Raw genomic sequence first — 25,364 nt, forward strand, 5'->3', positions numbered from 1 at the left:
AAATTATCTCACAATTTGGTGAGGATGTTCTTATCTGTAGATCATCAGATATCTTTCTGAGAAATATAGAAAGTGAAAAGAGCAGCTGATAAAAGATTTACCATTCAACGACATGTAGGTTGTGACAAGGAAGTGGTATTGAGACTACAGATTGTGTAATATCCTAATAATTATATGTAGATGCTCAGTTATTTTGCTTGTAAGAGATACATTTTAAAAAAATTACTGAAATATTATTCTGTCAGGTGTTTCTGTACATCTTCTTCTTCTTCTTCTTCTTATTATTATTATTATTATTATTATTATTATTATTATTATTATTATTATTATTATTATTATTATTATTATTATTATTATTTTCATGGTGTAGGTTACTGTAGTCACATCCTAGTTCGTGAACCATGGGCAACAGCTGCGTGGCCTAGTAAGTGGTCCTGAGAGACGGGATACCAGTTGCTATGGGATGGGAGTGGGCATCTCGGACATATTCTGACTTATGGCCCTCCTTGTGCTCAGGTGGCTGGGACTATACAATCCACCGGTGGTTCCTAACCAATTAGAGGAGAGATCCTCATTTGGACTATGTGTAAGTAGGGTAGCATCCTGCTTCATGAATTTACCAAGCTCAGAACATTTTAAGCAAGCCTCAGACCTATGAGAGTAATGGAGTCCCACTCTAATTTGACAGGCAAGGGACTCTTTGGAAACAACTTGGCGAACGAAAATGAATTCGATGGAGAGCTATCAATATCAATGGGGCTTATGGAAGAAAGAAAGTAGAACTGGCTGGGTCAGCAAAGAGGATGCATCTGGATGTACTAGGAGTAAGTTATATTCGGGTAAAGGGAGATAAAGAGGAAGAGATAGTAGATTATAAAGTGTACTTGACAGGTGTTAAAAAGGGAAGGGCAGAGTCTGGGGTAGAACTTTTTATCAGGAATACTATTGCAGCGAATGATATAGGTAGATTTGGCTGTTGGAAGAATTAGGATGAGAATTGTCTCAATGTATTAATCACGGAGGATGCAAATGAGGATGAAGTTGACAAGTTTTATGAAAGATTGAGTGACATCGTAGTCAGAGTCAACAGCAAGGTTAGGATAGTGCTAATGGGTGATTTCATTGCAAGAGTTGGAAATAGAACTGAAGCATAAGAAAAGGGTGATTGGTAAATGTGGGGAAGACATGGGAGCTAATGGGAATGGGAAGCGTTCACTGGACTTCTGTGTTAGTATGGTTTAGCAGTTACAAATACACTTTTGAAGCATAAGGCTATTCACCACTGCACATGGGAGGCTAGGGGTACCAGATGCATAATAGGCTATATCTTAACAGACTCCAAATTCAGGAAGTCTGTTAGGAATGTATGGGGTTTTTGGGGATTTTTCGATGATACAGACTACTATCTGATCTGTAGTGAACTAAGCATCTCTAGGCCTAGGACAGAGAAAGTGAAATCTCCAAGATGAGGAAATTAGACAGAAGTACATGGATATAATTAGTAAGATGTTTCCGAACAGTCGAACGTAAGCAGGTTCAGGATATAGAAAGAGAATGGGTGGCTTACAGGGATGCTGTAGAAGAAACAGCAACAGAATGCCTGGGATAACTGTGTGTAAAGATGGGAAAAAGCGAACATCTTGGTGGAACGGTGAAGTGAGAGCAAATTGTAAACATAAAAAAAAGGTTTATCAGAAATGGCTCCAAACAAGGGCTGATGCAGACAGGGAATTGTACATAGATGAAAGAAACAGAGCAAAACGAATAGGTGTTGAATTCAAAAAGGAGTCGTCAAAGAATTTGGTAATAACCTGGAAAGGCTACATCAAGCAGCAGGGAAACCTTTCTGGACAGTAATAAAGAATCTTAGGAAGGGAGGGAAAAAGTAAATAAACAGTGTTTTGGGTAATTCAGGTGAACTCATAATAGATCCCAGGGAATCACTGGACAGGTGGAAGGAAGATTTTGAATATCCTCTCAATGTAAAAGGAAATCATTCTGGTGGTGTCGCGAACAACGAAGCTCATGGGGAGGAAGAAAATGACGTTGGTGAAATTACACTTGAGGATGTGGAATGGATGGTAAATAAACTCCATTGTCATAAAGCAGCAGGAATAGATGAAATTAGACCTGAAATCGTGAAGTGCAGTGGGAAGGCGGGGATGAAATCACTTCATAGAGTAGTAGGATTAGCATGGAGTGTTGGTAAGGTACCTTCAGATTGGACAAATACAGTAACTGCACCTATCCATAAGCAAGGGAACTGGAAGCATTGCAACAACTATCGAGATATCTCATTGATTAGTATACCATGCAAAGTATTCACTGGAATCTTGGAAGGGAGGGTGCGATGAGTGGTTGAGAGGAAGTTGGATGAAAACCAGTGTGGTTTCAGACCACAGAGGGGCTGTCATGATCCGATTTTCACTATGCTCCAGGTAATTGAAAAATGTTACGAGAGGAAAAGACAGTTGTGTTTATGTTTTGTAGATCTAGGTTCAAGTATGTGCAAGAAGACATGTTACAATAACCATTGTAACCGCCACAATTTTGATTGCAAGCATGCAAATGTGCATGCATTGTATCATACAGGTGCCGTATGTCATTTTGTGGGCTGGACTTCTATGTCTATAGCAATTGGACTGTCAACTAAGCAACAATTAATTCTGGTATTGGATGATGCTGGATTTTTCATGCCATAATGCCTCATACGTCCTCAATGGGCAAAAGGTCTGGTGATCTCGCTGGCCAAGGCAACTGGTCAACATTTTGTAGAGCTTGCTGGGTGACAGCAGTGGTATGAGGATGAGCGTTATCATTTTTGGAAAACATCCCCTTAAATACTGCGAATGAATGGCGGCACAACTGTGTCAATCACCAGTCTTACAAACAAATCTGCTCTCAAGGTTCTTAAGATAATGGAATTGTTCCTGCTATCAAAGGAAACTGCTCCCCAGACTTCTGATGTATGTCCAGTGTTTCAATGCCACAGACAACTTGGTTCCAAGCACTCACTTGGCTTCCTCCTCAACAACCTGTGCCCATCACAGGCACCAAGACAGGAAAGGCTCTCATCTGTGAACACAACAGATCTTAACTCTGCCCTCCAATGAGCTCTAGCTTGGCACCATTGAAGTTGCCGATGGCAGTGATTTGGAGTTAGTGGCATGAATGATACAGAATGGCTCAGAGTTGTCCCACAGGTAATAGATTTTTTACCGTTCACTGTGTCACTCTGGTGCCAACTGAAGTTCTAATGGCTGCTGCAGATGCAGTATGATCCACCACAGCCATGCAGCAAACAATGCGGTCTTCCCTTTCCATAGTGCCCATGTGCGGCCGGTCTTCTTGAGACAGTGCCTTCCTGTGATATTTGTTACCAACAATGATGCACTGTGGATACATCCCCGCCAAGTCTTTCTGCAATATCGCGGAAAGAGCATCCACCTTCTCGTAGTCCTATTACAAGGCCTCAATTGAACTCAGTAAACTGCTGATGCAGCCTTCTACGCCTCCTTAAAGGAAAGTTTGATACATACCTGTCTCACAGTGTCAACACCGGATGATGACTAACACTTGCGAAGTGTACAGTGCATATTTAAAGGTCATAGTGGTGTTACCAGCACCACTCTTCGTCAACTAGCATGCCAATCTGAATAGGCATCATCTTTCAGTTGTGCAAACATGCTTCCAAATTTCATTTAACTAGCACAACTACTTCTTGGTGTTGGTATTTAATTTTCTGCCTGTGCAAATGTTTACAATTTGCTTTACGTTGCACCGACAGACATAGGTCTTATGGCGATGATGGGATAGGAAAGGGATAGGAGTGGAAAGCAGCTGTGGCCTGTTGTGAAAATGGAAATGGAAATCCATCTTAGGGTTGCCAACATTGGGGTTCAAACACACTATCACCCAAATGCAAGCTGACAGCTACATGACCTAAACCATGCAGCCACTCGCTTGGTACGATGTATATAAAACACCTTTCTAACACTGCAATGTTATCAATAAGGCCACCTACAATATGTTCCCCAGTCGGTAAGCTTAAGGTAGGCACTTCCACAGATAATCCAAAAATGCAAGAGATGGAGTTTTAAAATCATATTCTTCAATCCACTGCCATTTGGATGTTCAATAAAACATAACATCCTTATGTAATAATGAACTCCTTTTCCTGAGAGTCAATAGACAGTATAGTATGCTGTGAAGTCTTGAACCAAAGTGTCCCCATTACAACAGATCAATTCTGAAAATTATCCAGAACAAAAGCTTGAAATATTGCACAGAATGCCACATTACTTTATTTAGGTTCTTCCCGTACAAACATCATTTGTTGTTTCACTTCATAGCAATAACGTTGTCTTGAACACAGAGAGATGGTGTTTCTTTGTAGGGTTTTGTTGATGTTGCTCATTGGTCCGATAATATCCACATGGTATTCACCTACAGCCAGTTAGGACACATCCAAAATTTTGAGGTCACATTTTTTTTTTTTCGAAAAGAGATCATTATTTCTATTGCTATTTGTTTTACGTTGTGCCGACACAGATAGGTCATATGGCGGCGATGGGATAGGAAAGGCCTGGGAATGGGAAGGAAGCGGCCGTGGCCTTAATTAAGGTACAGCTCCAGCATTTGCCTGGTGTGAAAATGGGAAACCATGGAAAACCATCTTAAGGGCTGCCAACAGTGGGGTTAGAACCCACTATCTCCCGGATGCAAGCTCACAGCTGCACGCTCCTAATTGCACGGCCAACCTGCCCGGTTGAACAGAGGTCTGCACTACATGCAATCATTTATATAAAACTGAAAATAATCTTGTCGTCATAGTCTAGCAGAAAAAAATTTATGCATCCAATACATCATAAAGTGCAGTTTACAGCATTGGTGATGGATTTTTTTGCTGCCAGATGCTCTCTGCACATGCCGAAGTGAGTGAAGTGGGCTTAAAGGCTAACTTCCTTTATTTTTGTTGCAATACAACAGTAAAACTTGCTCAAAGCGGAATCGTAAGGGTCTGAGTTTCTTTTCCAAATTAGACAAGTTTCCAGATTGAACAAAATTATACAAAAAGGTTCACAAATTACTTACCCCGAATCCATTAGTCTAGTTTTGGTGATGCAAATCACAGTAACACAATATCTTGATGTACAGTAGGTTTTTATTACTCTTGCATAGGCGTGCACTATAACAAACTCAACATATTATGTACAGTATGTACTGTATGTACCGTACTCAATGAAAACCATACTATTTCTGACTTATTCCACATGTTTAATAGACAAACTAAAGTATACATATACTGTAACACATAATGCACAACACAATTTCTGCCTTATTCCACATGTTTAATAAACCAACTACAGTATACATATAACACATTGCCAAATTATTCCTTCTTCCACATGTCTAACAAAGAAACCTGTTTCACCTTCCTTGATGTCATGTCTTTCTCAATGCAGTCTTTAGCATTGTACAGTACCTCAAGAAGTCACAATGAATTCAACTTGACAGCAAATTTCATAATGTCCCTGACACACTCAACAGCTTGTTCCTGAGTGTGTATTTTTCATGACTTTCTCTTTCCTCCTCCTCCTCTTCCTCCTGGTCTTCATCCCTCGGATTATCATTCTCTGTACAGCAGACTGGAAACTGTAGTGAGTAGCAAGCTGTTCGTCGCTGCAAATGTATTTGTCTACATTATATGCAAATTTCTGTTGTTGGCTCAGCATAGATATAAGTACAGCGTTTTCAGTCACTTCCTTAGGTGAGCTGACGTCATCATTTTCTGCAAATCCTGCTTTTGCAAAACACATTATGACTGTTTGAGGTTTGATCTGCTTCATAGCCAAACTGATCCTGTTGACAGCATCCAGTATGGAAACTGAGCATGCAAGGAAGTAGTTGTTGTCAGCTATATCAACATTCTTGATCAGTGACTGGATCAATAAATGCCTGTAGTGAGATTTAAAGGTGTAAATCACTCCTTGGTCCATAGGTTGAACAACGCTGGTTGTGTTAGATGGAAACAAGGCTAGCTTGACATTGGAAAGCAACACATGTGGGTGACAAGTGGCATTGTCGAGAAAAAGAATAACTTTGTGATTTTCCTTCTTCATTCTACAGTTAAATTAATTCAGCCATTCTCCCATTAGAGTACTGGTGATCCAGGCTTTCCCATTGCTCCTTCAAGTTACCAGAAGCTTGCGCAAATCCAAATTTTTAAAACACCTTGGTTTTGCTGATTTCCTGATTACCAGGGACTTCTCCATTTCCCCGTCCATGTTACCGCACAACAGTACTGTAAGTCTTTCGACATTTTTACTCCCACCACACTTTTCCCCACGAAGCGCAAGTGACTTTGAAGACAAGGCTCAAAAAAACAATCCTGTTTCGTTGGCGTTGAAAATGTCTTTAGGTTCATAACCAAAAATTAAATTTTGCAGCTTCGATTTCCACTCAGCTACTACATTTCCATCCACGTCTTTGGACTCGCCATAAACTTCGTTCCATACAATATTGTGTCTTCTTTTGAAACTCTACAGCCACCCAGTTGATGCTTTAAAGGCAGTGCTGCCAAGTGATTTTGCAACGGCAAGAGCCTCATTTGGTAGCATAGGTCCACTAACCGGAAGGTTTCTCGAATGGGCACTGACGAACAATTCCCACATTAAATCTTTAATTTCTTCATTGCCTGTTACCTTAGATTTCCTCTTCATTTGTCCATTTCCCTCCATCCACTGGTTTGTAATGTCATCCTTATGTTTTAAAGTCTAATAAACTTGAGTTTTTCCACATCTGAAACGTGACATAATTTCATGCACAAACAACTTTTCCTTTTCACTTGCTTCAATAACTTTCACTTTCTCATTCAGTGTCAGCGATGTATATTTCTTAGCCATTTTGCTTTCATCAAAACTAACACAAATTTACTGACAGGACACACAGTAAGGGAACAGTTTACCTTAGAATTCGACTCAAGTTGTAGATCAAGATAAAGATCTCTATGAACCATGGCAAAAGTTAGGTAATTAGTGGAGATTTAAATCCCATTCTGCCAGAAATTTGGGAAACCTGGACCTCATTAGAGCAGTGTGTTATGGTCTGTAAACATCTGACTCTTCCCCTGGCTAAATATTTATGTACCTGCAGTACCAGGTACACCTAAATAAATTTCACAGCTAAAGCATAATTTTCGCATTATATAGTAATTATTTTCATAATTTCTTTCTGTTTCCATGTTGAACAGATTCCGCTTTATACAATATAAATAACACGCAAAGCCATATCCACAGCACCAGGACCATAACTTTCGTACTCATTGGACAAGTTTCTGCTTTATAGACTTTCCGCTTTGAGCAAGTTTTACTGTACAATGTTTTCCTGTCATAAGAACATACTCATTTCTCTGAACCACCACAATTTTATCCTAGCCAATCTAGCTAATTTTTATTACATGATCACTTGAGGAGAAGATATCTGTATTAGTAATAAGGTCACTTTGTGGATCCCAGAGGATGAATTCCTCAAAAAGTATCCTTTTGTCTTTTAACCAAACAAAAAACACAAACTGGGCTAAGCAGATCATCAAACTGAAAAGCATAATATTTACTTCACTCTTGTTCAATCATTTGCTTCTTCACACTGCTTGTCATGCATTTTTAATTTTTTTTTTTTTTTTACAGTTTAGTCAATGAGAATTACTGCTTCCCAGTATTGAAGGAGCAAAATCCTTTTCACCAGGTAGATTTTTTTTTTATAAAACTTCAATAAATGAAAGAAAATAACAATATGTCAATAACAGAAATCATTCAGCAACATTCTACTGAAACTTAGCAAAATTTCCTTAAACTTCATGATTCTAGCCAGGTTAAGCTAGTTACAGTTCTGCATTTCATTACAGTAAATTGAAATTGCATGTGAAATGGACATAAAAGGAAAAAGAGAAAAACTATGATCAGTAAGGGTACTGCTCAAAATATTTCAAGTATAATGGAAAGTTGGTGACAGTGTCTGACACATATTCACTGATATATGTGCGCGTGCACACACGCACGCACGCACGCACGCACGCATGCACACACGCACACACAATTTATTAAATTCAATTAATTAAACAAAATGTTTACAGTTGTGGATGTAACCTTTATGTTACCAGTATATCAATGCAAGAACATTTACCAGTACTCACTGTTATGGAAGAAGACTCCCCCACCCCTAATTCTGCTCAATATAAAATTAAATTAACATAACGACTGTCCAAAAGTCACACAAAGATTAAAAACATTGAGAAACCAAAGTGCCCAAAATAACTACCTACATTTCTAGAAAGTCAAATTTGTGATGTCAGGTAAGAAAGTTGAAGAATACTCTGAAACGTCAACAATGGTTGATAGTTGGAGCGGCATTCTTGATGCCAAAATTTAAGGGATGTTACTTTCAACAGTGTGCATTAACATACATTTCAAAGTACTACATATGAATACTGACTTTTACCTGTCAGAAGGCCCACTTTCTGCCACCTATCTACAAGACTTCAATTACTTCCTCATTTAATTTTCTAGTCCATACTTCATGTGAGATGTTATGGTTTAAAGACTTCTGAAATCCTAGATTTTTAGCATGAGTATGATATTTTCCACAATCAATGAAGCATAAGAGTACTGATAGATTGCTGAGCACTATATAAATATTACTTCAAGTACTTACTTGTTAAATCTTAATGGTAACTGGAGAAATATGACATACACAAAGCTCAAATCAAAACATTTCTTATAAATAACAATCATATCAAAGTTTACACAATGTCCCCTTGCAATATTCAACAAAAGTTCTCCATCATATAGTAGTGATAATCCATCAAATCATAATTTTGCATTAAAACAGAAATTAATTAGATCAGCAACATCCAGTGGGCATGAATTCAGGTATATACTGCACAATACACTTCAGGTGTATTAAGTGTTTGCAGAATATTTACGTTTTCTAAAAAAACATTTACAGATTTATTAAATTTCACAGAAATAATAAACTGTTTATTTTCTTTGTTTATTTGCTTGTTTTAAATTCATTACAGCAACTTCTTTTTCCTAGCCTTTTCTCCAATTTATTGAGATTGGCACCTAATATGGATTTCGCCCAGTTTAATGGCTGAATCCCCTTCCTGATGCCAACCTTATGTGAACAGATGTATTCACCATTGCGTGTTTCTGCAGTAGTTGGTAGTATGCTGCCTTGATGAAGAGAAGTGTATAATACAAACACCCAATTGCTAGGCCACAGGAATTAAGCATACACTATTAAAATCTCTGCTCCAGCCAGAAATCAAACCCAGTCACTCTGAACCAAAGACCAGTACTCTGACCATTCAGTCATGGAGATGAAATTTTGCTTTACAGCAACAAATAATAAAAATACTAGTCACGAAAATCATACTATTACAGAGATGCACACCCATAGGTCTGCTAATTTTTGAGTCAGAAGAAGTTGTAAACAAATACGTGGAGTCAAACAAGCTCGTAACCACCATTCCTTATACAACTGAGGTAAAGCAAGCAACATGCTAGCAGTGTTGCTGTTATGATCACAGCCCAGCGAGCTCCAATAATGCTTACAACACAAACCACAGGGATGCAACTTTTCATTTCAGAAATTCTACATACATTGCCTGTGATTCAAATCACAGCCACCTTGCTGAGAAGCCACTGACTGTGTCACTTCGCTATCACACTGATGATCTGTCCTTTTCAGAAGCTACTACATTACAGATTGATTTACTTTAACTGGATCTTAACAGTTCAAAAAAGAAAAATTGTTCTTTCTCAGTGAGCTCTTTGTATCACTTAAAAAAATACAAAACATCTCTGTTTTAGTGTCTGTTAATTGCTGGTAAATAATACACCAAGTAACCTCCACTAGCACCAGCTTGCTATGCCAAGACAACAGATTTCAGTGCACTAATTAGAGCCCAAAACTCTATGAAGTTTCTGTATATTATATATACACTGTCTGTATATTATTTTCAAGGCACCCAATGGCTGGAATTCCCACCATGGACAGTCCTTAACTAGATAAATAAATTTGCAGAAATATCTGTGAACGTTTTTATTTCAGAATACACTGAAGAACTCAAGGCTCAGAGTTTCATTATTATTATTATTATTATTATTATTATTATTATTCAAATGGCAACTAAATATTCAAGAAAATTAAGAAGTATGAATGTGATCACAGTTACAGAGGACACCAAATCTAAAATGTCATATTCCTCAAATACTTTTAACCGAACATTACTTGAAACATACCTGCTTATAGCGCCGATAGTAGTTCTGAATGAGAACAGCAGCAGCCCTTTCCTTGTCTTGTTCCTCAAGCTTCTTCCGACCCTTGTATGATCGATATGCTTTCTGAATAATTTTAGCTGCTTCATAGAGTTCTCTCTGTTCTCGATCTAAAAATTTCACAACACAGTAATAATTAGAATCAAGGTAGAAAAATGTGTTGTCACTACTGTTCTCCAAAATGGTAATGGATGAAATTGTGAAGATAAATACAGAGACAAGAAGCTGAAGTTGTTTGAAGATGATATTGTGGTGTGGCAAACAAATGAAGAGGAAGTAAGAGGTCATATGGGCATGTTGAATGACTATATTAGTAATTATGGAATGAAAATTAAGTTTAGAGAAAAGAAAGATACTAGTATTGACTAAAGGAAAATTGGGGAACAAGACCTTGAAATTGTGGAAAGCTTTAAGTACATACGAGTAGGAAGAAAACTGTGCAGAAAGCAGGACAGGGTATAGAGATGAGTTATAGGACACAATAGGGAAATACATTTCACCAGAGAATTAGTAACATGATCTGGAAGAAGACAGTACCATGGAAGTGCAAAGAGGTGATGTATAAGATGCATTACTGCCCCATACCATCATATGCATCAGAGACCTGGACACTGACAAAAAAGATAGGAAAGTAAAATCCAGACAAGTGAGATGAAATTTTTAGGAAGTATGACAGGAAAGACTGGAAAGGACAGAGAAAGTAAGAAGTATGTTGGGAAGGAAATCGGAGTGGAAAACCTTTCCAACAAAATAAAGAGAAATAAAACCAAGATGCTTAGAATACGCTAAGAGATAACAAAGCAGATGATGGAGACAAAGACTGAAGGAAGGAGAACAAGATGAAGACCCACACTGAAGCAATTGGACTCGATCAAGAAGAGCATCAGTGGTGGTTGGACAGAGGAAAATGGAAAGGTGCCATTAATATCCTGACCTGACTGGAGCAGAAAAACAAGGATTTTGATTATGATGACAATGAGCAGGGCATGGACTTAGATGGCCTAAAAAATACCTGAAAATGCCTATAAAATTACCTAAAACTACTCATAAATGACCTAAAATGAGCAAGAAAATTACTCAGAAATATGAAAGCAAATACACATTTATATATTTCTTTTGCTAGTTGCTTTACGTCGCACTGACACAGATAGGTCTTATGCCGACAATGGGACAAGAAAGGGCTAGGAGTGAAAAGGAAGCGGCCATGGCCTTAATTAAGGTACAGCCCAGCATTTGCCCGGTGTGAAAATGGGAAAACACGGAAAACCATATTCAGGGCTGCCGACAGTGGGGTTCGAACCTACTATCTCCCGAATACTGGATACTGGCCGCACTTAAGCGACTGCAGCTATCGAGCTCGGTATATTTACATATAAAATATATGGTTCATAGCGGGGTTACAGTAGTCATATCCTAGTTCGTGAACCATGGCCAAAGGCGAGTGGCTTAGCAAGTAGTCCTGAGAGACTGGATACCAGTTGCTACAGAATAGGAGTGGGCATCTTGGATGTATTGTGAATCATGGCCCTCCTTGTGCTCATGCGGCTAGGACTATACAATCCACCGGAGGTCCCTAACCCGTTAGAGGAGAGATCCTCACTTGGACTGTGTGTAAATAGGGTAGCATCTCCTGCTTCACAGAATTTACCGAGCTCAGAACATTTTAAGCAAGCCTCAGACATATGGGAGTAACGGAGTCCCACTCGCGCTTGACAGGAGAGAGACTCCTTGGAAACAACTTAGCGAACAAAATGGATTTTGATGAGGACCTATCGACATTAATGTGGCTTACATAACAAAGAAAGCAGAACTGTGCTAGGAATAAATGATATTCGGGTAAGGGGAGATAATGAGGAAGAGATAGGAGATTATAAAGTGTACTTGACGGGTGTTAAAATCGGAAGGGCAGAGTGTGGGGTAGGACTGTTCATCAGGAATACTATTGCATGCAACACAGTTTCTGTTAGACATGTAAATAAGCAAATGATGTGGATAGATTTGACAGTTGGAGGAATTAGGATGAGAATTGTCTCAGTGTATTCACCATATGAGGGTGCAGATGAGGATGAAGTTGACAAGTTTTATGAAGCATTCAGTGACATCGTAATAAGGGTCAAAAGCAAGGACAGCATAGTGCTAATGGGCGATTTCAATGCAGGAGTGGGAAACAGAACTGAAGGATACAAAAGGGTGATTGGTAAATGTGGGGAAGATATGGAAGCTAATACGAATGGAAAGCATTTTCTGGATGTCTGTGCTAGAACGGGTTTTACAATAACATATGAATAGTAACACAGTAAAGTTTTCCACCTATTCAGTACTAATATGTATTTACAATGTTATAAATTACATGGAACTAGTTTCGACCCACCTAGGGGTCATCATCAGCCATATTAAAGCATATGTTATTCTCAGTTCAGTACGGACCAACAACATGAAATTCATAACCCTTGAGGGTTTTATAATTACGAATACATTCTTCAAGCATACGGCTATTCACCACTACACATGGGAGGGTACAGGTACCAGATCCACAACAGACTATATCTTAACAGACTTCAAATTCAGAAATCTGTTAGGAATGTGTGGGTTTTCTCTGGATTTTGTAATGATACAGACCACTATTTGATCTGTAGTGAACTAAGTATCTCTAGGCCTAGGATAGAGAAAGTGAAATTTGTCTGCAGGCGAATAAGGGTAGAAAATCTCCAGAACAAGAAAATTAGGCAGAAGTACATGGATATGATTAGTAAAAAGTTCCAAACAGTGGACAGTAAGCAGGTTCAGGATATAGAAAGAGAATTGGGCTGCAGTGAGAATTGATGGTAGAATGAGTTCTTTGTTCAGGATACTCACAGGGTTCAGACAAGGCTGTAATCCTTCACCTTTGTTGTTTACATGGATCATCTGCTGAAAGGTATAAAGTGGCAGAGAGGGATTCAGTTAGGTGGAAATGTAATAAACAGTTTGGCCTATGCTGACGACTTGGTCTTAATGGCAGATTGTGTCGGATGCCTGCAGTCTAATATCTTGAAACAAAAATAGGTGCAATGAGTACGCTATGCTTATGCTGAAAAGCCTATTGTTGGACGTGCTTGTGAATAGTCAGCTGTTGAGAGTGCTCTTTCATTATCGTAGTGATAAAGTAGCTAAAACCTACCAATATTGTTTCATTTTGTGTGTGTGTGTGATCCATTCAGTGCTAATTATATATTGGTGTTTAGTGCTTGTTGGTAGAAATTGGGAGTAGTGATATTTACAGTATTGAATTTTATATCAAGTATTTCGATTGGTGTTCAGTCGATTATGTTTTCTAGGTTAAGTAGGCTAGCTAGGTGTACTTTGCTTTGAATTTAGGTTTAGGAAATAATTTAGGTAATAATATTAACTTTTTTTAACACTTAGATATCTGTAGGTTTGTTGGTATAATGCTTACAAAGACAGATTATCATAAGGAGTTCTAACTTTCACAGCTGTTACATTTGAGCAGACTATAGACATGGTATTTCATATAGATATCCATTCAAACTATCACGAAGATCAGTAGCGTAGCCAGGACTTCAGTTTGGGGGGGGCCCATTCATCCAGAATTTTATTTTGATAGGTGTCCAAACTTTCAGAATGTAGGTGGTGTAGAATACCTAAAAAGGAAATGAGTGTCCTTGGATCCAAATAAGAGTGGTGAATTCGTGCAGATTCCGGAAGCTAATAGTAATCTTCTTCTTTCTCTTCTTCCCCCACTTTTATATATCTGTGGGGTCGCAGGTGCAAACTGTGTCGCACATGTGGATTGGGCCCTGTTTTACGGCCGGATGTCTTCCCAACCAAATCAAACCCCATGGCACTACAGCCCTTGAAGAGCCTTGGCCTACCAAGCGACCGCTGCTCAGCCCAAAGGCCTGCAGATTACGAGGTGTCGTGTGGTCAGCACGACGAATCTTCTCGGCCATTATTCTTGGCTTTATAGGCCGGGGCCGCTATCTCAGCGTCAGATAGCTCCTCAATTCTAATCACGTAGATTGAGTGGACCTCGAATCAGCCATCAGGTCCAGGTAAAAATCCCTGACCTGGCCGGGAATCGAACCCGGGACCTCTGGGTAAGAAGCAGGCATGCTACCCCTACACCATGGGGCCGGCGCCGACGCCAACCTTGTGTGGAGGGATGTAGTCACTGTTGTGTCTTTCTTTGGTGGTTGGTAGTGTTGTATGTTGTCTGAATATGAAGAGAAAAGTGTTGGGACAAACACCCAGTCCCAAAGCCAGAAGAATTAATCAGACGCGTTTAAAATCCCCGACCCAGCCGGGAATTGAACCCGGCACCCTCAGAACCGAAGGCCTCAACACTGATCATTCAGCCAATGAGTCGGATTCCGGAAGCTAATATTATTATACATTATATATAAAATACTTAATAAAACGACATTTGTTAAAAGTCTGTACTCCTTGGACGACAACCCCCCCCCTCCCGCTACCTCTCTTACTCCCATCCCAACATAACTGCAGCTTTTCATATATTCCGAGTATAAGTGAAATGAATGCAAGAATAAACAGTTGTTTGAGCAAAGATGCAATATTCTGGTTTAGAATAAGTATGGTAATGTTATTATAATCATGGTCATGTGATAAGCAATAAAGAAGTGACATTTTATACAAATAATACCGCAAAGAAATACACACACACACAAACACACACACACGTCGAATACAGGTTTCTTGCCTTTCTTGTCCATGGCTAAATGATGAATCCAAGTGAATGATGGCCCACCGTGACTCGTTATTTCGACATTATAAACAAACCCTAGACGACACAGACTTCAAATCTTACCGCATCTTAAGAAATCGCACAAATCAGTTAATCAGAAATAAAAAATGTATATATTTCCAGAATTTAGCTAACAAATTACATTCTAATCGCACATGGGACCAACTTAGATTTCTGGGAGTAGGGAAACGTCAACAGAGACAGACAACTCTGACATTCCACTTGACGAACTGAACAATTACTTTAGTAGAATAAATATTAAACCTACCCCAATTAACTGCACTGACTCACCGCCCTCCCCTCCAGCAAATCCACCATTCACATTTCACAGTGTCACAGAAAATCAGGTTAAAAAGGCTTTGTACTCGATTAAATCAAAGACTACAGGTGTAGATGATATTCCTATTACTTTTATTCATAACATTATGAGTGCTGTTCTGCCTGTACTGATGCATATACTGAAATACTGTTTACTAAACGGAACTTTCCCTCCTGTCTGGAAAACAGCCAATATTATACCGGTACCTGAGAGTTTACACCTACATTCACCCTCTGACTATCGTCCTATGTCCATACTCCCTGCGCTTTCTAAAGCCTTTGAATGTTTAGTATACGAGTAAGTTCTCGAATATCTAAATAATAATGCTCTTTTTGACCCTTTGCCATCTGGATTTAAGAAGGGCCACAGTACCTCGACAGTGCTTTTGAAGGTTAGCGAAGACTTTAGGAACACTATGGACAACCGACTGCTCACTATACTTATTCTTCTTGACTTCAGTAGCGCCTTTGACACTATAGTAATTCCGACTATGATGAAGAAAACGGAACTGCTAAATTTCAACCTGGTTGTGCTTAAGGTTTTTAGTTCTTATCTGAGTAACCGTCAACAGCGTGTAACAGTAAACGACAAGGCCTCTAAATGGAAAATAAAACTTAGTGTTGCCCCAAAGGGCACTATTCCAGGGGCCCTAATTTTCTGTATTTATATCCATGACATACCGTCTGTGACAAGAAATAACACACACCATCTCTATGCTGACGATCTTCAAATATTTCGACACTGTAAGACAAGATATTAACAATGACCACTGACGACTCAGTGTATAGCACAACAAAACTCTCTTATACTATGCTGCACAAAATCTCAGACAATCATAATTGGATCATGAAAATTACTGAGTTACTCAAACAATGTCACAATCCCGCCTATCCTACTGAATGGTAACTAACATTATTCCCTACAGTAAAACGGTTAAAAATCTCGGCGTAATGATGAATGAAACAGTTGGTTGGTCTGATCACACGAAAGAAATACACAAAAAGATTTTTGGAGTTCTTCCTCCTCTTAAACGGCAGAGGTATGTATTTCCATTTGAGATATGGGCCAAACTAATACAGACACTCATTCTCCCTGTTCTGGATTATTGTGACGTTGTTTTAGTTGACATGACGAGAGAAGAAACACTTTAACTTCAACGAGCACTGAATTCCTGCCTGAGGTTTATTTACAATATAGGGTACGATGTTCATATCACCCCATACTATCAGGTTGTCTCATGGCTGATATCTGATAAACGTCGGCAGCTACACACTTTAACGATGGTGTATAGAGTGGTAGCTGAAAGTCAGTCACTGTATATTTCTTCTAAATTCATCTTTTTATCATTCACAACTTAAATACACGTTCTAGATTCATTCTTTCTATTCCACTGCGCCGCACAAATAAAATTAATAGATCATTTGCGGTGACTGTCGCCAGATTATGGAATACCCTGCCAGCTCAGGTCAGAGAAACGATTTATGGTCACCTGCAGAGACTACTTCCTGAGGACAGCTGACTGAATGGTTGGAGTATGAATGTGTGCGTGCATAAGGATTAGTCATTTTTAAGAGCTTTTAATATTAATTAGTTTTAATATTTTATTTATTTAAATTTATTTTCAATTCTATTAATTTATGTAGTTTTTACTATTGTAGGTATCTCAGTATTTCATTTAAGATTCTGATTAGTATGTGCTTATGTGTACGAGGGGCCTGGAGCCCTAACTTCGTCACTGTACACATGGCACTAATAGATAGATAGACAGATAGATAGATAGATAGATAGATAGATAGGTAGATAGATAGATAGATAGATAGATAGATAGATAGATAGATAGATAGGTAGATAGATAGATAGATAAATAAATAACATATAGAATGTAAATCGTATGGGTATAGACAGTTTGTTAGTTGGTAAAGAAAAATACACATCACAACCTATGCTAGGTAGGGTTTACCTTGTCCTATTAGTTTATCTCGCGGTTAGTGCAGCCCTGAAAATGGTTTCCCGTGGTTTCCCCATTTTCACACCAAGCAAATGCTGGGGCTGTACCTTAATTATTAAGGCCACGGCCGCTTCCTTCCCACCCCTAGGCATTTCCTATCCCACCGTCACCATAAGACCTATCTGTGTCGGTGTGACGTAAAGCAGACTGTTAATTACTTTCCCTCGCAAGCCTGGGATACACAATATAGTACCGTAGTATAAAGTTACAGTTTTTTGATGCTAATATTCGTATGTATAATTTTTATTAATGTGCCAGAAACCAACGACATGGAGCTGTTGCCATTTCAACACCGTTTCAAGAGCCACCCACCCAAGCCGGAATTTGAACCTGTGAACTCGGACTCAGAAGGGCAGTGACTCAACCAACTGAGCCACGCGAAAAGGAGGTGTTTGTGATTAATGTTATAAATAGATGCAGTTAGTATTTTTACAAGGGTTTTATGAGGAGCATTTATTAAGGCGTAAGATTTCCAACTGTCCTAAACGCACGAGGCCAGACAGAAGAACTAGCTGGAAGCTAAAGAGCTTTGCAAATGTGTTGCTTCCTTCTCTGTTCACTTTTCCAAACCAAACTCCATGGCGTAACACCCCCGAAGGGCCATCACCTACCAAGCTACCGCTGTTCACCCGGAGGCCTGCAGATTACGAGGTGTTGTGTGGTCAGCACGACGAATCCTCTCTACCGTTATTCTTGGCTTTCTAGACCGGGGCCGCCATCTCACCATCAGATAGCTTCTCAATTATAAACACGTGGGCTGAGTGTATCTCGAACTAACCCTTTGATCCAGGTAAACATTCCTGACCTGGCCGGGAATCGAATCCAGGGCCTCCGGTAAGAGGCAGGCACGCTACCCCTACACCGCGGAGCCATCTGGTTACTTTTAGGTTTCCTTATTTTAGAATTTGAGTTTAGGCATCCTGCATTCGATTCCCGGCACTGACAATTAAGAAAGACATGGGATGGGGAAGATACAGCCTTTTCTTGGGTGCTCCTGGCCTTGAGTTTCTCGTAATCGAAATATCTACGACCTGGAAGGTAGTCGCCTTCACGGCGTGCAGTAACAAAGTGGTTCCTTTTTATAAAAAGACAAATTAAATGAAGATTCTATTTCCTCACAAACGAAGAACGATATTACCATTTTTATGATTAGTTTCAATAATGCAGCTGGTTTATGTTAAGAGTACAGAAGCTATGATTGTACATGGTAACAATCAAAACCATCAATATCTACTGAAGATCCGTCACCACACTCGGTAGGACCGGCTTTCTTTTCATATCCACCGGGCGAGTCGGCCATGCGGTTGGGGACGCAGAGCTGTGTGCTTGCATCCGGGAGATAGTGGGTTCAAACCCCACTGTCGGCAGCCCTAAAGATGGTTTTCTGTGGTTTCCCATTTTTCACACCAGACAAATGCTGGGCTGTACCTTAATTAAGGTCTCGGCCGCTTCCTTCCCGCTCTTAGCCCTTTCCTTTCCCATCGTCGCCATAAGACCTACGGTGCGACGTAAAGCAAATTCTAAATCAAAATTTAAAAAACTTTTCAGAACCCCTTCCAATGAAAAGTTGTATCCACGCTACCGACCTGGAATGAAATTAATTTGTGGGTACGCCACTGCATCCACTGACCATTTAAGGTACAAGGTAAGCCCAAGGAATGGTTGGATACTCAAAATGCACCACCATAAATGAAAGGGTTATGGCTCAAAAGTATAAAGAAAGGTAAGGGACGTGATCTAGTGCTTTAAGTAGAATCCGTTTCAATAGAAAGTGAGTTCCCATTTTAAAAATGTTTCATGCATTGACTGCAATTCAAGCCTGGGCTGTCCTGATGAGAAGATAGAACCACTGGAACTGAGTTATCATGCCAGCCAAATACAAAGTAGTTTTGATGATGAAATTTGAGGTTCCAACCAGTTTCCGGGCATTTGACAAAATATATAGGCCTACCTATTGAACTTAAGCATGCATCCGTGATTGTCTTGCTACTGTTAAAATTTGAAAAAAACGTTTTCATAACTTACCGAGGATGCACAAGTGCAGCTCACAATCCTGTCACAGTCTTCCCAACGCTGCAAATTAAACATAGCACATCTCTCAACCACAGTATGACCCGAGGATCCCTAGGATGTGCAAAAGCTGACACGATATTGTAAGCTTGCAACTGTTTCTGGTCGTGGTCCCCGTTATCTCTATGATCACGTTCCGGCCCCCTACTGAGTAATCCCTTGCTAACTGCCCCTTTCCTCATATCTTGACTACCGGGCGAGTTGGCCGTGCACGTAGAGGCGCGCGCTGTGAGCTAGCATCCGGGAGATAGTAGGTTCGAATCCCACTATCGGCAGCCCTGAAAATGGTTTTCTGTGGTTTCCCATTTTCACACCAGGCAAATGCTGAGGCTGTACCTTAATTAAGGCCACGGCCGCTTCCTTCCAACTCCTAGGCCTTTCCTATCCCATCGTCACCAGAAGACCTATCTGTGTCGGTGCGACGTAAAGCCCATAGCATATCTTGACTTTTGTCAGCACACTGTTACATCCCCAATACTGAGGCCTCTACAGGGAAATATCCCCGCGCATCACAATCCTAAGTGTTTTCCTTTCATTCAAGCAGTACAAATATGGAGAATTGTGTATGACCCTATTGAGCCTTGCTATTAGATTTCGGCGTAAAATTTTAAGTTGTTCGTACCATACGTAAAACAACGGCTAATCCTCGCTCTAGTTTCTGGAAACATTTTGGGGGGGGCCCAGCCCCCCTGGCCCCCCCTGGGCTCCCCCTTGGCTACGCCAGTGACGAAGATAATAATTTATTCAATTAAATAAGACAATACACCTGTAAATTAATTTAAGTTAATGAGAATACAAGGTATTTCACTGGATAATTACTCAGCAGTCTTTGAATTGTTGATGATTGTCACCATTGTTTGCTGCATTCTAACAAGACCAAAGAGTCGAGGAAAAAATATACAAAGAATCAGCTGATTACTGTACTGTATTTCGGTAATTAGTAGTACCATGTGTCTGGCATACTTTGTACTTTGTACATTCAGTTATTCATCGAGTAAAAGTTAACAATCAAATTCCTATATCCCAATAACTGCAATTCAAGTCCCCAGCATAGTTCTGAGAAAAGATTTTTAAAGAAATCCTTGCAGACAGCCTCTTATTTTTCAGCATTTTCCATCCTGCATAGTAGGGAAAATAATAGTAATCCACCAGCTGTAAAAATCACATAACCACATTTCAGCTGAGAACTGTGGTGTAGATACGATGTAGTAAATAGTACTGTATATTGCCTGATATATTTGTTTGTACCTTTGTATACTGTAACCATTTTGCACTTCAGCATTTAACCAAATGGCAGTTTTCATTTCTATTTAATAATCTGTCTACGTATTTAGATTTGTTGGTAATCTTTGAGTAGTTCTTGGGAATTTCAAAAATTTAATTGCCATTTCCATTTCTGTTTGGGCTTAGCAATAACCTATTCCGATTAATATACATCTGAACATAGTTTAAAATTATTGTAGTGTATTGTAGTATCTTATTAAAAATTAGTGTGCTTATTCTATTACTGCAAAATATTTGTGTAGTATAGTAGAAGTATCTGTAGCAACTCTTACTAGAATTCTGTTATTCAAATTAGGATAGGCTTAAATCCAGTTTAGATTTGTGCAATTCTTTAGTATTCCTTTCGGTATTCAGTAATTAATGGCAGTTTTCATCCTGTTAGGGTATTGTAGGATAAAAATTTAGTACAACTAAGTAGCTTTGTAGTGTAGTAGTGTATTCAGTACCTTATTGTAGTGTGATCTTTGTGTACTATCCTAGCCAATATTTCTTTCCTTTCATTTTTTGAACAGAATAACTTATTTTATTTTTTGTTTGTTTTCATTATTCCATAAAGAATGGCTAAGGAGTGCAAGTGTAGGAACTGTGGGTGTGGCGAGGCATTAAGGAGTATGAGGGAGGAGTTGGAGAGCTTGAAGGAGATAATTAGGATTCTCTCAGAGGACAGGAAGGAAAATAGGCCTCCCTCAAACAACGTACAGGATACAGTAGGTGTAAAAGAGGGTTGGGAAGGAAAGGGGGAATTGTAGAAGACAGGTGGTCTAATGTTTTAAGGGGAAGAAGATTGTATGCTAAGGGCTCTATTCAGGATCAGAATTCAGGACAGCTGTCTGTGAGAAATCAGTACAAGTCACTGCAGGTAGAACAACAGAGGGAAAATGAGGAACAGGGAACTATTGCTGAGAAGTGTGGAAGTAGAGGGAAAGGAAAAGGTAGGAAAGTGAAATGTAAAGTATAGGAAAAGACAGGTGAAACAGGGTCAGGGGAGACAGAAAAGGGAGGAGGAAGTAGCTTCTGCAGCAGTGAGGAAAGATAGGGCTGACCAGGAAGGGAGGGGATCAAATGAAGTGGGCAGGGTTGAGGCTCTGGTCATGAGGGATTCCATTGTTAGACATGTGAGGAAAGTGTGTGGAGGAAAAAACATGGTAGAGTGTTATCCAGGAATTAGATTAAGGCAGATGTTGAGGAAAGTCGAAGAGAAGGGGAAGGGAAGGGAGAAAGTGGTACTGTTTCATGTTGGTACCAACAACAAGCAGGATGTGAGACTACTTCTAGCTCTTCAGTTCATACCTCTTAATGATGTGGCAACAATTTTTGATACTTTTGCAGAGCATATATATGACCAACTGCAAGAACCTTTCTGAATACTTTGAAAACACACATCTGCAAGGGAGACCTACTAGAAGTAGAAGAAGAGCAGTGTCACTGAGATTTCTGCCTGCTTCATAGAATGTTTGTGAGCTTGCAGCAGACTAGGTGAAAAACAGGTAGGGAATCTGCCACCTGAGAGAATGCCCTAAATGAGATCAGTGGTGATTGAAATTTATTGAAACAGGATCTAATTCACTAGTAACTTTGTGAACATTGGTGCTCAAAGTTTCAGAGACTCATTGTGACACACCATTTAAAATCTGGAAATTCTTAGAGCATTTAAGAAAGGATGAAGATGGCAAAGCAACAACCATGCTATAGCTTGCTAGTAGATGTCAAAATTTTAGATACCCAATAAACAAAAGATATATACAAAAACCAAAGGCAAATCAAAGCAACTGTTGCAAGATCAGAAAAATATTATCAAAATAGCAATATAGATGTGTAATTCCAAGCCCTCAGCTGAAAAATGTTTTACTCTGCACCTGAAGAGGACAATGAACAAAAACTATCCATTCCTTTTCCTAGTAACTTCTAACCACCTCTGCTAATATAGTAATTGTAGTCTAGTCTATTTAAAACCTTGTACAAATTCGGCATTCGAATATTTAACAATATTTATTTGGTTGGTTACCCTGCTATGGGAAAGAGTAGACTGTACAGCCAGCATCTCCAACACTGAGTGTCGGGTGGCAGTGAATAATCTGATCTGAAAGTGAAATCACAATGGAAGAGGTAATGGAGTAAAGGATTTCATCCATGTGTATGCACCCCAGCCTGGATGAAAAGGAGAAGATATGGACAAATTCTTGGAGACACTGGAGAGAGAAATGAATGATGTGAAAGTGACTGTCTTGTGGGAGAATTTAATGCTATGGTGGGTTGTGACAAAAAAGGGATGGAAGGAATATTTGGACCTTTTTGGATATGGAAAGAGGAATGAAGGATGGAGAGAAATTGATGGATTTTTTGTGTGAGAAATGGATTAAGTATGGGTAATATGTGGTTCAGGAAGAAGAACAGTAGCAAGATTACAAGATAAAGACAGGGAAACAGGACAAAGACAGTAATTGATTACAGTACTCTTGGTGGAAAGAGCAAACTGTAGACAGTTATTAGATGTAATAACCTAAGCAGAAGTAGTCTTTGATGGAGACCATAGAGTAGTGGTAGCAAACAGGAAAGTGAGAAAAATACTGAAAATGAAAAAAAAAAATAAGAGAGAAGAAAATAGAAGAATGGAAATTAAATGATTTGGAAATAAAAAGAAAAATTCCACTATAAATTGAAACAACATACACTCAGAACTGAGCCTTTTCCAGTAACACCAGTTCCGAATCCATAAGTCCAAGCTAGTTCAAGATGAGTTTCTAAGGTACAATAAGAGAAGATAAGGACAAAATGGAAGGATTACTTTAATGAACTGCTGGATATGAGAAGCGCTGTAGATGAGATGATAGAGGTAGGGTGTAAGAAGACAGAATCCAAGAGTGAAATCACAATGAAACAAGTGGGAACTGCTGTCAAATGAACGTAAGTGGGAAAAACATTGGATGAATTGTATGAGGAAGTAATAAACGTAACAGAACCTGTTGGTCTACAATGGCTGTATAGGCTATGTAGATGTATTTGGAGAGAAAAGTCAGTACCATATGACTCAATTAAAGGAGTAATAATACATACTGTATATTTAAGAAGGGGAACAAGAAGATATGACATAATTATCGAGAAACTACATTCATATCTTAGGTAGGAAAAATATTTGAAAGGGTACTAGAAAAGGGAATGAGAAGAAAGGTGGAAGGACAATTATAAAAAGAGCAATAGGATTTCAAAATGGAAGATCAACACTCAAGCCCATCTTCAGTATGAGGCAGTTAATAAAAAAATCATTGGGAATATGGAAGAGATATGATGACATACGTTGATATAGAAAAGGGTTATGATAGAATACGCAAAGCAAAGGTATGGAAAGTAGTGCAACAAACAGGACTTGGAAAACAAATTATAGAATTTGTGCGCCGGGCTGAGTGGCTCAGACGGTTAAGGCGCTGGCCTTCCAACCCCAACTTGGCAGGTTCGATCCTGGCTCAGTCCGGTGGTATTTGAAGGTGCTACAGCCCGTGTCGGTAGATTTACTGGCACGTTAAAGAACTCCTGCGGGACTAAATTCCGGCACCTCAGCGTCTCCGAAGACCTTAAAAAGTAGTTAGTGAGACGTAAAGCAAATAACATTATTATTATTATTATTATTATTATTATTATTATAGAATTTGTGCAAGCAAATATACAAAAATTGTTGTAGCAATGTCCAGACACATCTGGGGAGAACAGAGTGGTTTTGGAATGAAACTGAATGAAACATGACAGAAAGTATGCTGTCACCACTGTTGCTCTTAATTGTTATGATGGAACTGTGAAGGAGACAAAGGTAAAAAATGAGGACAGAGAGCTGAAGGTTTACAGCTGTTTATAGATGATATTGTAGGGTGGGGAGTAAACAGACCGGAAGTACAAGGGCAACTCACCATGGTGAGTGAGACTGAAAGGTATGAAAAGAAAATCACCATGGAAAAGTGCAAGACATTGGTGTTGACTAGATGAGGAAGGTAAGGGAAGGGAATTATAAAAATAAAGGGCAAAACTTTGAAATTGTGGAGAGTTTCAAGTACTTGGGAAGTGAACTGATGCAGGATGCAGGGCTGGACATGGACATCAGTAGAAAGATTCAACAGGAAAATGCATTCTATCAGAGTATGGGAAACCTAGCGTGGAGGAAAGAAGAAACAATGAAGTATAAGGAGGTGATGTTTAAGATATACTACTGCCCAATATTGACATATGCAGCAGAGACCTCGGCACTAACAAAAAAGACAAGAAAATAAAATCCAGGCCAGTGAAATTAAATTTTTAAGAAGTATGGTAGGTAAGACAACAAAGGACAGATTTTAAAAAATAGGACATCAGGAAGGAAATAACAGTGCAAAAGCTTTAAGACAGAATGGAGAGGGATAGACTTACCGGGAAATGCATTGGACATGTTAAGAGGATGGAAGAGGGAAGGATGCCAAAAGCAGATGTTGGAGACCCAGGTAGGAGGGAGAGAAAGAGGGAGATACAGAGTTTGGAGTTTGAAAATGGTCAAAAATAGTAGAAGAAACCTGAATTTGAACACAGTTGAGGAGTATCAATATTGGTTGGATAGAG

At 39.2% G+C, this 25,364-nt stretch overlaps 1 protein-coding gene across 1 annotated transcript in view; it reads right to left on the reverse strand.

Moving 5' to 3' along the window:
- The window catches only part of Camta (Calmodulin-binding transcription activator), a 705,348-nt gene that overhangs the window by 118,189 nt on the left and 561,795 nt on the right, over nt 1-25,364 (reverse strand). The window contains exon 25 of the mRNA XM_068226037.1: nt 10,308-10,453. Within this exon, the coding sequence (XP_068082138.1) occupies nt 10,308-10,453 (146 nt within the window). The remainder of the gene's footprint in view (nt 1-10,307; nt 10,454-25,364) is intronic.

The sequence above is a fragment of the Anabrus simplex genome, chromosome 2, assembly GCF_040414725.1.
Source record: "Anabrus simplex isolate iqAnaSimp1 chromosome 2, ASM4041472v1, whole genome shotgun sequence".
In the NCBI taxonomy this organism is placed as follows: Eukaryota; Metazoa; Arthropoda; class Insecta; order Orthoptera; family Tettigoniidae; genus Anabrus; species Anabrus simplex.